This window comes from Ascidia mentula, chromosome 5 (genome assembly GCF_947561715.1).
Source record: "Ascidia mentula chromosome 5, kaAscMent1.1, whole genome shotgun sequence".
In the NCBI taxonomy this organism is placed as follows: Eukaryota; Metazoa; Chordata; class Ascidiacea; order Phlebobranchia; family Ascidiidae; genus Ascidia; species Ascidia mentula.
Window position 1 is genome coordinate 8,160,867 of NC_138570.1, and position 16,481 is coordinate 8,177,347.

The 16,481-nt window shown below is 38.8% G+C and overlaps 5 protein-coding genes across 5 annotated transcripts; 1 reads left to right on the forward strand and 4 right to left on the reverse strand.

Annotated features, from left to right (window-relative positions):
• Positions 1 to 1,328: 1,328 nt before the first annotated feature.
• LOC145903995 (EF-hand domain-containing protein D2-like) lies at positions 1,329 to 3,182 on the reverse strand. Its single transcript, XM_082992197.1, has 5 exons — positions 2,932 to 3,182; positions 2,596 to 2,721; positions 2,219 to 2,366; positions 2,020 to 2,151; positions 1,329 to 1,934 (listed from the first exon to the last, which is right to left on the reverse strand). Exons 1-5 carry the CDS (start codon positions 3,099 to 3,101, stop codon positions 1,803 to 1,805), a joined length of 708 nt encoding a protein of 235 aa, XP_082848323.1. The 5' UTR covers positions 3,102 to 3,182; the 3' UTR covers positions 1,329 to 1,802.
• Positions 3,177 to 4,699, reverse strand: LOC145903994 (glutamate-rich WD repeat-containing protein 1-like). Its single transcript, XM_082992196.1, has one exon. It carries the CDS (start codon positions 4,642 to 4,644, stop codon positions 3,325 to 3,327), a length of 1,320 nt encoding a protein of 439 aa, XP_082848322.1. The 5' UTR covers positions 4,645 to 4,699; the 3' UTR covers positions 3,177 to 3,324.
• A 510-nt stretch (positions 4,700 to 5,209) lies between these two features.
• Positions 5,210 to 9,575, reverse strand: LOC145901626 (RNA polymerase II subunit A C-terminal domain phosphatase SSU72-like). The gene is made up of 5 exons (XM_082989373.1): positions 9,383 to 9,575; positions 9,183 to 9,326; positions 5,951 to 6,090; positions 5,773 to 5,891; positions 5,210 to 5,647 (listed from the first exon to the last, which is right to left on the reverse strand). Exons 1-5 carry the CDS (start codon positions 9,460 to 9,462, stop codon positions 5,546 to 5,548), a joined length of 585 nt encoding a protein of 194 aa, XP_082845499.1. The 5' UTR covers positions 9,463 to 9,575; the 3' UTR covers positions 5,210 to 5,545.
• A 2-nt stretch (positions 9,576 to 9,577) lies between these two features.
• Positions 9,578 to 11,229, reverse strand: LOC145901625 (adenylosuccinate lyase-like). The gene has a single exon (XM_082989372.1). The coding sequence runs from the start codon at positions 11,202 to 11,204 to the stop codon at positions 9,762 to 9,764; it is 1,443 nt and encodes a 480-aa protein (XP_082845498.1). The 5' UTR covers positions 11,205 to 11,229; the 3' UTR covers positions 9,578 to 9,761.
• Positions 11,230 to 12,355: 1,126 nt separating this feature from the next.
• On the forward strand, positions 12,356 to 16,417 carry LOC145902032 (uncharacterized). Its single transcript, XM_082989870.1, has 11 exons — positions 12,356 to 12,666; positions 12,893 to 13,066; positions 13,500 to 13,733; positions 13,865 to 13,980; positions 14,083 to 14,195; positions 14,358 to 14,471; positions 14,665 to 14,767; positions 14,837 to 14,960; positions 15,019 to 15,114; positions 15,195 to 15,365; positions 15,636 to 16,417. Exons 1-11 carry the CDS (start codon positions 12,445 to 12,447, stop codon positions 15,918 to 15,920), a joined length of 1,752 nt encoding a protein of 583 aa, XP_082845996.1. The 5' UTR covers positions 12,356 to 12,444; the 3' UTR covers positions 15,921 to 16,417.
• Positions 16,418 to 16,481: the final 64 nt, after the last annotated feature.

A 16,481-nucleotide genomic window follows, 5' to 3' on the forward strand; every position in this document is an offset into this window, starting at 1 on the left:
TGCACTCGACGACCATTCACGATGATCCCAATCACAATATCAAGTGTTTCTTAAATTGCCCAGTAAATATTACTGCTAAAAAATTCTTATGCGTTGGGAAGATAACAACGTCAGGAAGTTTTCGGCAATGTGACAGTGTCAGTTTTCGTGAGTTTTGCTTCGGTCAGAATCATGGGGGGCAAATGGCAAAACAAAAACTAATACATACTTATCAAGGCGGACAATCGAAAACACAAAAATCACATGGATAACAAAATTACCCACCCCCTGAATTTTCTGACTTTTAAAAAATAGCCCATCTGCTCATATAGTCTACACTTGGAATACAATGTTGAAATTATGAAAATTTAACAATAAACCTTAGCATCGCTTTTGTGACAAACAGATCATGAAACAAATTACTGCAATTAAAACTATCGTTATTTTACACCGTGAACAAACCGTTTTTTAATAAATCAAGAAAAACAATAGCACACACGCAAGAAATAGGTCATTACTTGCTAAAGGAAGATCAGCCTAGTCGAATTAGTGGTAAAAAAGTATTGTAGTGTCAATAAACGAACAAACAACAATTGTGTTTTCAAAAAATTAATCAATATAGTACCAAGACCATGTAGAGAACTAGGCCTACTATCAAGTCTGTCCCATGATAGTGTCTTGGTGGCATATTGAATCCAGCTGGAACTCGCATGACCCATATACCGGACTAACTGCGTCATGACGCGCCGGTCATAGGCTATAACATTTTGTGAAATCATCCGGTGATCGATGCTGCTCTGAACCACCGCGTGAATTGCGGGCCTATCATTACTACACCCGTCACCTCTGTTTGTGTGTCTTGTAGTGTTGTGAGTTGATTGAATGCAGGCGCCAACTGCAGCTACATAACCGCGGGCTCTAAAAACCGCATATCAGAGTCTGCGGCTTGATGAGTCACGCATTTGTAACAACACAAGAGTATGTTAATAGGTTTGTATTTTCTTCCGCGTATGTTATACCGATAAGAACGCAACGGTGTAAATGTCATGTCTAGATGTTAGCACAAGCCGCTCCCTCGCAAAATTGCTACAAACTAAAAACGGAAAATCAGTGTTAGAAGTTAGGGGCGAAAGTCAAATGAAAACATGAGAGGCACAATAGGACCTGGTCTGCTGACCAACGCCTGCATGGTTCCCATTCATACAAAAGCGAAGCCCCCGGTGCACGATTTGCCACGAACTTGCTCTTACGCGAAAAGGTTTGTTGCCATAGATGTGGAAAATTGTTCGGTAAAATATAGTGCGGTCGGCTACGTCTGCATGGAACTGTAGGCAGCACGGGACACAAAGTTAAGGAAGTATTCACTGAATGTTGGGATTGTGGGAGACCGAAAAAAAGTTGATCAAAATGGCAACGCCCAACAATAACGAAAAATAGAACTAAAACGAAGCACTTTTAATTAAAAAACACTTGATCTGGCAAGACAGATTTTTAACGAACTTACAAGTTTTTATATTTCTTTTATCAATTCCTAGCTTAAATGTCTTATTAAAATAAGGCTACAAAACACAGTGTCATGGTGGGACCACCCTAACCTTGACAAGATAATACTTCATCATGATACGATACCGGGTAAGGCATTAACTGAAACCTGCATTTTTAGGTATATGACTGTGCATAAAACGCAATACAAGGGTAACAAAAGATTATAAAAACAGATATTACAAATTATAAAATATGTTTACAATGTAGTTATATAAAGCATTTACAGTATAAACAAATGTTACACAATCAAGGATGGGTTTCAGTTCGATCTCATCTTCTCATTTAAACATCTGGGCTTTTGCTTTGAATGCCTCTTTTCTCAATTTTTTTTCCTCAAGCTCTCGTTTCTTTTCTTCTTGTTCCTGTTTGATTTCAGCTTCAAACTTGTTGGATTCGGCAAGTTTGTTGACCTGCAAATAATAAGGACTGCATTAAATGTTATTCAAAAAAATGAATTTAAAGTGAATATCTTTTTTATTGATTTAACCATCAAACCTTGGCTTCAAAAAAGTTCTTTGCGCCCCCAACACCTTCCTCTGCAACATCTATTTCAGATAATTCGGCAAGTTTCTTTAATCCATCAATTGTCAGTTCTCCACAAGCAGCTTTTCGAAAGATCAACAGAAACTAAGACCGCAATGCACATATTTTACACCAAAATTATTTCAATAATTTCTGTTATTAATAATCTCACCTCACGGAAACTTATCTGTCCATCATAGTCTTCATCGACCTCTTTAATCATTCCTTTTAATCCTAGATGAGTTTGAGGTGCATCCAGTTTTTCCATCATGTACTTCAACTCAAGCAAATCAATGTAACCATCTTTTCCAACATCATATCTGCAAATTTTAAACGTAAAAAGTAAAAACTATTGACCAAGAAGGCCGACACACTCCAATGATTAATTTTGTGTACCAAAGGATAGGCAGCATTTATATATTTTTGGTTACTTGTACAGTTTGTCAAATATTGCAATGGGCCAAGAATTTAACTTTTTGCAATTGGAAATGCCATTCATGCAGTGATGCAGCAGTTCAATATGGTACAAAAGAGTGCACGGTAACATACTTCTTAAACATTTTTTCAAATTCTTTGATCTGTTTCCGAGTAAACTCCGCAAATTCTGCGTAGACGTTATGAAATTTTTTGGAAGGGCTCTGTGTCTGCTGTGTGCCCTCGTTGATATTTCCTTGCCTGCACAATGAGTGATTTATCATTAGGCAACCAGGAAGCATATTCTGGTGTGACCTTTTTCACATGACGTGTGGGTATGTATGAGGTCAGTTGTGTGATTAATGAAACTTGAGAGTGAAGCAACTTAAACAACATAGCTCACTTAAAACCAAAGGGTATTGGTATTTGTTATATTAGCATAATTTTAAAAATATAAAAAAAATGCCCAACCTGCGTAATTTGTCAGCTAGTTCATTTCCAGCAGCATCGACTGTGTCTTTATCACATGAATCGGCGATAACTGGTTTTGGTTCAACACCTTCTGTTGGTGCAGGTACATCTCCATCAATAATCTGTTGTCTTCTTGCCAAGCGAGCCGCCAATTCATCGGTTTCAGACATGATTTGATTATGTACAACAACAGCCTAAGTTGTGCAAAAACACCCGCAGACCAACCACACCTGCAAAAAGCACCATTGGTTGACACTTAGCTTGGCAGTGGAGAAATATCACTCTACAAATATGCAGTTTGATCGTTACTAACAGCATCGTTGATAGCAGTAAAACCATGCTCGGTACCATGCTTTGCAAATAGTCTTTCACACTAGAAATTACACAAAAATATCAAACACTTATTGTCCTAAACACATTAAACCCATCTGATGCTGTGCTCACAAGCACCCCAGGAATTTGTGGGTGCCAGTGCAATTCCTTAATGTCCTTTTGACCCTGGTGAATAAACAACAACTGCGGTGGCAGGTCTTTTACACATTCCGATGATTTTGAATCCGATTCAACAGACAGATCCCACTGTGTAAGCTGGTCATCCGCACCAGAAGCAGCAAACACACTTCTGTCAGTACTATGCCATTCAACTGATGTGATTGGTTTAGTGTGGTGTTTAAACTTTGCTACTGCCACACCCTTGTCAAATTGTCGCAAATCCCAGACTTTAATAATGCCATCGTCGCCCCCTGTCAATATGAAGGGGTCATTCTTGTTCCAATTCATTACATTTACATCTGAATCATGTGCCTTTGTCGTCAACATGCAGGCTTTTGATGGGTTGGCTCTAATGTCCCAAATACGCACGGTTTGATCCACTGAGCAAGAGGCAAAAACACTTTTTTCATTTGGAGACCACTGCAAGTCTTCTACTGAGGCAGTGTGACCAACAAATGGACGTTGGTCAACATGCCATGAACCACCCTCTTGTGGTTTCCAAAAGTGAATATTGTTCTTGCAATCACCAGTAAGAAGTTGTCCGGGTGCTGTAGCAGACCAATCCATGGCAAAACCTTCATCCATATGGCCCGCAAATGTAAAAAGAGGCTGCGAAAAGCGGTTTTGGCGATCGCCAACAAACTCTGACAATGCATCCGAATTTTCAACAGCAGCAATTTGCCTTTTTAGATCCCATATATGAACAGACCTTCGATCAGACCATGTTGCAGCCAGATGTGTACCCCCAACTTCTGTACAACGAACCCGATTGACACCACCAGTGTGCATTACCATTGCTGTTTCCATTTCCGGTTTGTCTTCACTTTCAATATCATCATCATCATCATCTTCATCGTCGTCTTCTGTTTTTTTGGTGGAGTTCAAATTAGACATTCTCATGACAATTACATGATTGGCCCGGCCCCTTTCAGACTGGGTGGCTGCAACAATGTACATCTGCATCGGAAATGTTTGACGATTATCTCCAAGTCCATCTTTGATAATGTCAAAACTCAAACATGGAGATCCGGTCTGGGCTTGGTGGTACATGTTGTATGTCGATTCGTCATGAACTAGATGTTCACCTTCCTCCACTGCTTTGCCAGGAATGTACACATCCATGTCTTGTTTTTCTTCATTTTCTTCATCACTTTCACTTTCTTCACCACTCACTTCCATGTTTAACTCATCACTTTCACTTTCTTCTTTGCTGTTTTCCATTTGTGCTGTCACTGCTCTGCGGATATTAGTTTCTTTAAATAAAACATGCCAGATAAGATCTAAAAGGTTAAAACGGTAAATAATGTATCACACACATCCATGTTTAGAATATTCTCTACACTACCGTGCGCAATACAACTATGCCGAAAGACGCAACATATAAAAAGATAGGTCTACCCTTAAGCTATTTAAATCCCCCATTAGACGCGGTGCAGCGAGAATATAAATCATAATAAACTAACTCGCATCTAACGATCACAGTTACACCTAATTGCGTGGCTGCGTTTTAACGAAACAAGTCATGAAGCTTTACTATTTCCTCGTTGCTGAGTCCATCTCACGGCTTTGTATAGTCACGGTTGGCTGCATTTTTTGCACTCTGTTATTTTGTGAAGAAAACATTTTATATTTTTACGACAAACACTTTATTGCCATAAACTTAATATGTTGTCCGATGGATCTCTACGTCTAACCAACTGTTTGGTCGGTGCATTCCCTGGATATCGCCATTGTCACTTACGTTTTATCTTTGTACAATCGAAAACTGACATACAGGTTTTGATAGAGGCCTATGGCAAGCCTGTAGATTTTCACCTCGCACACTTGGCTATTCACAAAGGTCGTTTACATTTTTGAGATGTCCATTTAGTGGACATACCAATACCTTCAGAAATCGGACACAATAGCGAAAAACAAAAGAATTAAAATAAAAAAGACGCAAGGAGACGGGACTTATTTACAGGCAGTACAAAAGGAAGATATTTCCAAGAATAAAATAAAAACACTGCAGCCAAAACATGCACATTACGAAACAGAAATTTCAAAACGGAACTGATATCTTGATACAAGAGGGAGGTCTACGGAGACATTTTAGCGGCACATCAATCGCCAAGAAACCTCATTAGTAAAAATGCACGGAATGCATAATTTGTCGCTTGGTCTTTTCTTCAAATTCCTGTAGAAGCTCGTCAATTTCATTGTCAAGGTCAGATGAATCCTGCATCTGTAATGATATATGTTAATACTTAGTGCAATGTTTAGTTGTCAGGGTAAAACAACAATAATCGTATTCAAACGAAAAATTCTTTTCTGTCATAGTAACAGTGAATAACTTGAATTCGTGTTTACCATTTTTGCAAATTCGCCAACAACGAAGGCACCAATCGTTGCTTCCTCGTGGTTATCTTGAATATTAAAGTTTATGACGTGTACAGGCTGCATTTCTTCGCTCTCTCGAGTGTTAAAGTCTAAAAAAAGGTAAAAACAAAAGTAATATCGATGAAAACAAAAGTCTTGAAATACATGCCTTCCATAACTTGATCGTAAACGCGTTCTTCCAGCGTTATGATGATATCGAACTTTTCGGGACAATCCTGAAATCGCTGCGGTCGTTCCTTGATGCGACGATTTCGATCGAGCATGTTGAGAACTCCGTTTTGTGTATATCTTTTGTGTTAGTTAGTCAAGGAAACCATTCGTGGTTTGGGAAAAGTGACAGCACACATATTTTGGTACAGTGCATAACATCATTCAAATGATGTATCAAAAAACAATTAACCACTCCATACGAATCAGTGCATGGTGTTCTCCTACAGCCTTCCGGCCTTACCACGCGCCATCATGGCCTGGGGCCGTAAACTGCGCCCACGCATCTCTGGCGCCCTCGTTCTGAAAATCAAACTAAACTCACTCGCCGCTAGATGGCACCACAAATGCCTCCTTTACCTTTGCCAGTGGTGTTGCAAATTGCATGTTGCGAAGGTTTCTTATTTATTTATGGGTATATGCGCGTCAAACATAGCTACCAAAAGCAAACCTCAATGACAGTTCTTCGACATTTCACTGCAGTCAGCAACCGGCAGACCTGCGAAAGACGTGTAGATAACGTTGGTCAAGGGATAAATTATAAAAACACTTTTCAAGATAGTTTTGTTAATTACGTTCGTTCTCGGTTATACCACACTGTTCTACGAAAGATGAAAAGTTCTCGCACATCGACCGTTTTTATACCGACATGGACCCAATCGATGTAAGAATCCAGAGAGTTTCCTTAAAGTTGACGAATTTCCACCGAAAGGATTCATCTCGGCCTACTACTTAATGTTAACTCCACAAAAACGCCTCGAACCAGTTTTTTCACTCTGGGCCCCTGCGGGTACCAAACAAGGAAACACGAATTTCAGATCGTCGTTTAGTTAGGATTTAGAGTTTAATCGAGTTCGTGTTTAGTCGTTAGTTCTTAGGGATTTTGTAAATGACATGGCAACATGAACAATATGCCTATTTCGAAAATCTGTCAAATCCTATTGTCACCTATAGTCAGGTACACCGTAAAGCAGTGGAGTTTTCAAATTGATTTTAATAAGCGGAAATGTGGTTTCAGGTCGAAAGGCTACTAAGTGGGAGACCAAGTCAGACGTTTTCTGCACAGACGGCGAAAAGAAATAGCTATAATGCGTTAAAAAAAATAACCGCCTTACCAGCAATCCAACGATCCATTGGTTAAACGTGAGCAACCACGCCAGACTTTTGGGAAGTATTATATTCAGATATGCTAACAATAATTATGTATAACGAGGGTAACGTTTGTTGCTGGTCGTGGGTGTTTTTCCTCATGCTTTGGGTTCACTGCGAAAGGAATTATGAAGTTACCTTCACCTGTTAACAGAAATAGAAGCAGATTGAGAGACATTAAATCATTACAAAAGAAGAACAAATCGCAGAATCGATTCCTCGCGCCCACGAGCCGTGTTCCTGAGAAAAAACTTTGTTAACCAGACCATGTATTTTAGCATTTCGACATTGGCTAGGCTAGGCATAGGTTTAGCATCCCCGAAAAGACCATTTCTATCAAAGTTCATTGGGCACGTGCAGACCATCATTGGACTATCTGAAAAAAACGAGTCGCCTCCAATTGGGCTCAAGCTGCGTATTTAACAGGTTTAAGTCAATCATAAATGGTTTTGCGTATTCAACAGGTTTGAGTCGAGAACGCAACAATACAGCCAAACAAAATCCATTTTCCGTATGTTTATATACCTGTCCAAGCGTTAGACAAAAAACATACCGACACAATTTTTCAACCGAATGCTAACTAACAAAAGTTTTTAGTTCTTATTGGTGCATTGGAAATTCCAACGTGGACTAAACCAAAAAGTCGCATCAATATTTCCGATTTACAATCCCTGTTTACTGCGTAGAAAATTATTTTAATTATTAAAAAGTGCAGCCCGGTTTCTTCTTATTCCTGTCTTTCCCGAGGGCGTGTAAGAACGACTTCGGCATGTAGGCTAGTTTCATTTAACAAACCCTGTAGGCCTAATACTAAAAGTTCTTGTCATATTAGAAAAACGCTCTTTCAAGAGAATTGATGGTATTCGAGACGACCAGTGCATTCCTGTCGCTTCCAAGCTGTTCTCGTCAACGGCCCTGCAACACAAAGTACGACACTAAGCACAAAAGAAAAATGCCGACCATGTGTCATTAACTGAGAGATTCCGGTAAAACTAAAAGTATAAATTTAGCATTCAAGTGACGCAAAAATTACTGGTAGAAGATAATTGATATTTTTGTTGAGAGCAGTTCCGCGAATCAAAAAGAAAACTATTCGACTTGAATCAACACACTACTTGTCGTAGTGTTTCATAAGTATGCAAAACTTCGGTTGTGAGCTACAGTGATCAATATATCGTCATTATGTATCCATATTGCAAACGGTTGTCACGTACTTCTGAAAGAAATTCGGGCAGCAGGACGTAAACATCTTTCACACAATATAACCTCAAGGAATAGTTCACAACAGGATTTTTAAAAATCCCCACGAATTCATTTGTTTTACAATTATTTTTTTTTGTAACCGTTCTAGTTTTCAAATCGCAACTTCAAAGAAAGATTTTAATAGACAGTGGTAATTATCTGACGTACGGATCGTTTAAACTGTCCACAACCAAACAACAGCCCAACTTGCGTTTTGAGAATTACACCAACCCATTTGCAATCTTTTTGTTTCCTTATCCGAATTGTGGGATGGAAAGCCAGAAAATTTGAATTTTTACAAATAACTTCTTGGATCATAAGACAGAAAATTCCACCCACAAACTTTGCCTAATGTAAACATGTATATATTTCCCACTTGCCTACAACTAAACCAACAACAGCACATGAGTAATCAGCCCCACAAGCTATTAAAGTGATGATGCATGAGTAGAGCTTTCAGCATTAGCTCTTGTAAAAAAATAAAGCGTTTATAAAATGTTGATTTAAGTAAACAAAGATATTCTATATAATAAAAAACATTAAAACGTGTTTCAAAATTTCATCTACAAGCTGCAACCTATATATTTCTTCTTACCGAAGTTTGACTTTTTATGAAATCTCCATCCTTTAAACAATCTGCTAAAGGTGCAAACCTGTAAATGTTAAAATACACCCATTAGCTAATGCTTGATCATAAAAAATTAAAAGGTTCAGGGCAACGGTTAACTTTACAAACATGTGGGTGTCCCTGCAAAAAAAATAAAGCGTCAGTGCAAGGATACAAATGAGGATCTTTTTCTTTCAGTTTGTTGTAAATATCGTCGTAGCGCCAGTCAAAGCTGAAGACATTTGGTTTGTCTGCTGCCTGGCCAGGTAGTTTCACCTGATTTCCGCTTCCAAATGATTGCACATCAAAACCTTTTTTACTGCAAAAGAAACAAGGAATCATTACAAGAAACTGAAAAGGAAATATGTTACATACCTCATAAACCTATGGGCTTCCATGCTCCGGTTCATGTTGCTGGAGCACACAACAGCAAATCGAAGCTTTTTACAGGGCATTTTGTGTTGTATAGACTTTCAAGTTAGTGACTTGAAGTAATTTATCCTTTGGGCTAACATTTACAGCATGGTAAACATTTCACTATAGGTGTTTACAAATGTTCTGAAAAATGCAGTAAAAGTTTGGGTATATCCAGCAGTCATAACATAGTGGGGAAAATGGGTTTTAGCAGACACACTAAAGAAAAAGCAGTGATCATTTGGACACATCTAGCAGTCCCATACATAGCAAGGAAAACAGGTTTTAGCAGGCATGCTCAAGAAAAAAACTAGCATCATGTTGCACGTAATTTATGAGATCAAACATTTAAACTTGCTTGGCTACCCAACTGATCCCTATATCTCTCCAATACAGGTTCAACCTCCATTGCTAGAAACTGATAAGTTTGTTGTGGTGCTCTTCCAATGAAGGAACTGGGATCTAGCAACTTTTCCATTTTGTCGTGTATGCAAGAAAAAAAGGGGTCCGAGCAAATTTTTGCCACTAAATTATTCTTACCACCATCTTTTTTGACGACACTGCCAGCCTCTTGTGACAGAACTCTGATCTTTTCATGCACTTCCTGTCTATTTTTACCACCCTCACTAACCATTTCCATAATCATATTTTCGGTTGCCATGAAGGGCAGTTCCTCGTCTATATGCTTTTGAATAACTTTTGGATACACCACAAGTCCTTCAGAGATATTCTGAAGAGTGTTGAGTAAAATGTCTGCAGTCAAAAATGCCTCAGGAATGCAGATTCGTCGATTGGCGCTGTCATCGAGTGTGCGCTCAAACCACTGAGTGCCTGCAGTGTGCAAAGGGTTTTGACACAATGTTATTAAGTGTCTTGCCAAGGAGCAACATCTTTCACTGCGCATTGGATTACGCTTGTATGCCATCGCACTAGAACCAATTTGGCTAGACTCAAATGGCTCTTCAATCTCTTTTAAGTGAGCCAACAATCGAATGTCGGTACATATTTTGCTTACAGTACTACCAAGGCTGGCTAGTCGGCACAAAATTTCAGCATCCACTTTTCTGGGGTATGTCTGCCCTGTTATAATGTATGCAGACTTGAATCCACTCAATTCAGTGAGCAACTTGTCAAGTTGTTGAACTTTTTCACTGTCCCCATCAAATAAGACAAGAAAACTGGCCTGGGTTCCAGTGGCTCCTTTAATTCCCCGAAATCGCATTGATTCTGTGAATGCTTCTATATTATTAAAATCCATTAGCAAATCTTGAATCCAAAGACATGCCCTTTTACCTACAGTGGTCAATTGAGCAGGCTGGAAATGGGTAAAGCCAAGTGTAGGCAAATCTGCATACTTGGAAGCAAATTCTTTTAAGCGAAACATGCAACGCACTATTTTGGGCAAAACTATGTTTATGGCATCCCGAATAACAATTAGATCAGTATTATCTCCAACAAAACAAGAAGTTGCTCCCAGATGAATAATTGGTGCAGCTTTGGGACAAGTTAGGCCATACACATGGACATGTGACATTACATCATGCCGTCGCGTTTTTTCAACCTCTTTAGCAGCTTTAATGTCATCAGCAGTAATTTCTATGTTAGATTCTAACTCAAGTAATTGTTCGCTTGATATGGATAGACCCAATTGCTGCTCAGCTTTAGCCAAAGTATGCCACAATTTTCTCCAGGTGGAAAACTTTTTTTTATCACTGAAATTGTATGCCATTTCTGCTGGTGCATATCTTGAAACAAGGGGTGATTGATAACTATTTTCCCCCATAGTCAGAGCTTTAAAAAGATCTCCTAAAAATCTGTATATATTGATGTACAGTTTAATCACTTTTGTAAAAAGAGACTATTAAACTTGCTGATAATTTGTTGCAACTGTGTGGTGTGGGCATTTGTTTATTTTTAAACATAAACAAGCACTAAAATGCACATCGTCATCAGTGTAAAAGGTTGACAAATATTGTCTAATTGTATGTTTCATTTTTCGGAGTAATAATATCCAAATTTATTAATTTGTTAACCAAAACAGAAAAAACAGATGAACGACCACTGTCTTTTCCTCACAACACGCAGTACAACCATAACAAATACCTACCACAACACAATCAATTCCTCACGCTGAAAGAATTCATGAATTTTGATGGCAAGGCAATCCTCCAATCATGGTAATTGTTTTGTGACGTAACTGTCGTGACTTGAGGCCATTCACGCTCGAATGCTTCAGATGTAGGGATCCAGACACGCTTCGATTATGAAAACTTTTTCGAAAGGAAACACATTTTTATAAATTTTAAATTATTTTAACGTAGGTGCGAGATACATCATAAAGCAAAACAAGTCATTTTCAATTTTAACAAGACCTTAATGGTTCGTAACTTGGTTAAAAATAACCTATTGACATTCTGGCGACTCCACTTTTCGCTTTGTGTCAGCAATTGTCCGTTGTTCCTGTCTTGTTTTCCACATTGTCCCGGTTTCTCTCCCAAAAGATATATATGTTGTGTATCGTACCAATCGAAACACGTCTGTTTTATAGCAGTCAAAAACGTTCCAGAACCAGTCAAGTTTGTCACGAGTAATTGTTAATGAACCGACACCGACCTGTCCTATAGCCTCCTATAGCCCTCATGTTTTTACGCTTGCCAGTATCTTCTCAACCAAAACCCCTATCCTATGGCGATGTGTTGCTTAGATAGGCAAACTCTGTTCAGGTATATTTATATGTTCAGAGCATATTTACTTATTTCAATTCTGGATTGTCCCACCCAACACAGCGGTCCGTGGCAAGGGCATCTGTAACTAATTGGCTGGGATTTTACCTATACAGCGGCGGGACTTTTAACTTTTATATTTCCTCAATGAGCGTTTTGAGGACTTCTCAGTGCATTTTGGTGGTTAAACCTGATGAATAAAGTCAATGCAGCCACTGCATGCATATGCATCTTTTCTTGTTTCTTTTCCGCATTCACGCACGCTTCGACACTCGACAGTAGAAAAAGGGAAGTCGCTGGATGCAACGTGACTGCGTTTGCGACTCGCGTGCGCGTGTCTCAAAAGTTGGAAAACGTCGCTGTGGAAGTTACAATTGCTTCCAATTCGTTAAATTTAAAATGGAATTGTATTGGATTTTGCTGGTTGCCCACCAGGCGTTTGCCCAGAGCTCAGTGCCAGTCGGACATCTTCAACCTTTGGGATTTCAACGTCCTCCTTCAGTGGATGTTGATGAATTTACGGTAAGTTTACTGCAATTGTCCGTGGTTTTATTTGCCTACTCAGAAAAAAGAACATTATAAGTAAATATATACTTTGGGTATTTCTATTGTATTTGTCTTTATTCCATAATAATATATATATATAAGAAACAAACGCTAAAGTTACTGCCAAAACGAAGATGTGAACAATGTTGTTTGTCATAGTATTTTTTAAATCTCCAATTGCAAAGTTGTTTGTACATTTTAGCCAGACAATGCTCCCAAGCCTGAAGAATTTTATGAAAAATATGTGAAACCAAGTCGGGCAGCAGTTTTTCGAAATGCAGTGACAAATGCAGAAGCATACAATGGATGGTCGGATGAGTACATTGCAGAACATTTTGGTGATTTGGAAGTTAGGCTTGAAGGAAAAAAAGAAAAGGTTAAATTATGTTAGTAATTTTGTAGCCAATTCCTATCATAATTTATGTGTTGTTTTATAACAAAAAATATAGCATCCAAGATTGCTGAATAAAATGTACCTTGTTTAAATGTATATATGTAAAAGAGAAAACATGTAAAAAGAGTAATGACAATTTCATGTCAACTGCAGAATTATTGGACTTAAAATTAAGATGTGCAGTGATTTTCATTATAAACAACAGCTGTTAAAAGCAGTTTGGCATGAGGAAAAGCAATTTCCTGGTTCAACTCTTCCTCTAAATACTATTGAACCAGCATGTTTATGAAAGCCTGTCCCTCATGCAACTTGTTTTGCTCCTCAATTCACATATACATGATGGTTGTTTAACAACAACATAACAATATTTTTATTTTTTATCCTTATTTTTGTGCATTTCCAACCATATTTTTAGGGTTCTTTTGTGCCAATTGGTGAAACCTATATGGGAAGAGACAATTTCCGACACTTCATAGAAAAGTCCAAGGGCCCAGAGTCGAGAACCTATGTTGTTTCAGAATTACCCAAGCCTATGTATTCAGGAAGTACAGTTATGCCATCTGTTGGCGCTTGTGGGGAAATGGCTAAGCGTTTTGTGGAGATAGACATTTGGTGGAGCAGCGGTGGTTCAAAAAGTATGATCCACAAGGTATAAATGTTTCAGACTTTCATCCAATAATACCATCAATGTAACTAAAACTGATGATTGAATTTGATCTTTTTTTGTTCTAATGTTTTTTTGTGCTGCAAATGCAACAACAAAAGTTCTGTGATTGACAGGATGCTTACAACCAAATCAACTGTTTGTACAAAGGAACAAAGTATTGGAAGCTATTTGAACACAAATATGAGAAATGGATTCACAAACATTGGGAACCTGAAAATGAGATAGGAGGGTAAGGGGAAAAGTTTATTTTTTATGTAAAAGACTGCTTATACCTCTGTCTGAATGACAATTCTGTATTGATCAGTTATTTTACACTTGTCTCTATTTGCAGATTTTCTGATATTAATGTTGAAAAAGTGGACATGTATGCCCACCCAAACATTGCCAAAATTCCCTGGAGCAACATTACCATCAATCCAGGAGATTGCCTGTTTCTGCCAAAAAGTGAGGAAATGATTTTTGTTTAGTTGTTTTTTAACTACAAGAGAAAGTAAAATGTCCCACATTGTATATTTTGTTGATATTGATTGCTGTTTAATATATAACTCAAACCAAAAACAAAATCTTTTCATGTGAAGTTTCATCAATTTTTTCTGAATGTACCAGGTTACTATCACCAAGTTGATTCATCTCCCAATAATAACATGGCTGTGTCAATACTGTTCAGTCGATTTGATGGCCGTGAAACACTCAACATGTCAGATTGCACCCCAGAAACAGGTGATTGTTGTGTAGATGTTGGTGTCATTTTAGACAGAACTGCCAAAAAAATAAAATAATACTAAAATGACCTTTAATATAGAAACGTTATCACCATTTACAATAGTGCATTTACGTTTGTTCGTTCCAGTGTGTACTACATATTTTTTGATTTTTTTTTAAATTGTAATTTTTAACACTTAAATTGCCCTAGACTACAAAACAGCTAGACCACTTAGTGATTTCGATGTAATGTGGGAGTGGAGCGGTCATGGGACGATGTCAATGGGCAACGGCGACTTCGAAGAGAATTTCAGGTAACAAAGTCAACACGCACACATCATATTTCTTACACCAGTACGTTTTTAACGTTAACTGTCATTCAGGCAGGAGCTCGCTAGCGCTGCTGAAGAATATTCAAACGTAGGCAAAAAGCTTACCGCCGAGGGTCTTTTAGAATTTTACGGCGGTGACGAGGACAATAAACTAAGGCTGGGAAATTACACTAAGGTATGGTCGTTGCAGTTGATGATAAGTTCGCGTTCTCAACACGTATTGTTTTTAACAGGCGATTTTGGTGCTGGACACTGACGGCGACCAAGAAGTTGATATGGACGAAATCAAAACCGCCAACTGGGATCAACTTCGTCGATTTGGAATTGAGGTATGTCACACTTATATCTAGCCTACACCCCAAATTGCATTGTGGAGATCGCACATATATGTAACAAGGAATCTTTAAAGGTTGAGCACTTTGAAGGGTCCAATACTTACGAATACGAGTACTACTCTGTTTCATATGACGTGGTGCGTTACCTGCTTGACACCGCTCTGCGCATCAAACAGTTGAAACGAAGCAATTGGGTCAATGCATACCAAGCATACACCAACGGGACGGCGCTGTTCGCAAACAGAGTAAGCTCTATCAATACTAACGTGATTCCAAACTGTGCGTCGTCGAGAAATACTACCTCTAGAAAGGTGGCAACAGCTCTCCTGTGGTTTAAATATATACTCGCTCCGTTTATTTCCGATTACACTTAACCAATGAAAATTTGGAAAAGTCTTCCTAATACATGCTCTCTGTGTATTGAAATCCCCACAAGTGCGCCACATGTGGATTGGTTTAGGAACCACTGGCCCTGTCAAAAATACTGGAGATCATGTGCTGTAATTTCCACTTAGATATTTACATCGCTGAGTGGCTCGGACGAAATCAACGTGATTGAAGGCGAAAAAGTCACCTACGACATGGTAGACAAAGCCCTAGAGAAGTGGTCTCTCTACCAGCGTAGTACTGCTGATTCTCAAGAAATGGAGGAGGAAGAGGAGGAACCGGAGTCGGTGGGAGAGCAACGAGAGGAGGAACCGGAGTCGGTGGGAGAGCAACGAGAGGACGAAGACTTTGATCAACTCATCGAAGAAGAACTTGGAAAGTCAAGCGATAAAAGCGGCCGCGAGGAGCTTTAAACAGAGTTTACCACAATCACTGTATTTGGTTTGCAGAGTGCATGCTGCGGGGACTTTAGTGCAATAACGCTTTTTTATTATTTTCGTGCAATGGTTATCCAAACTTGCCAGTTTTTTTAAATAGCCCTTGTGCTAGTTGCTGTAGTGCCATCTTGCCAAACACACGCGCTGCTTACAGATTTCACGTGACAAAAATAGAACAATGTGAAAAATACAGTGTGATTCTATCCAGTTAGTCAGCACACGCTGCCTCGCGTCGTAGTCCACTTACATTCTGCCATACAGCGAGATATCACTTCCGGAATGCCATATGGTAGGCGATGAGGCAGAATGCCCGAAACGAAATTTCCACAAATATACGTTGGGAAGGAAAATATCAATCCCATTGTAAGAAGACCGATTTCCTGATTGTTGCAAGGCAAGCTGGTGTTAAATTTATTTGCGTTCACATAGCTTCTGTTTGCGTACCATGTGATAAATAATCAAGTAATATGCAATATGATATTGGTTTCCATCGGCCTGACCCAAACAATAAGTACGCTGCTTTGTTATACCCCAACT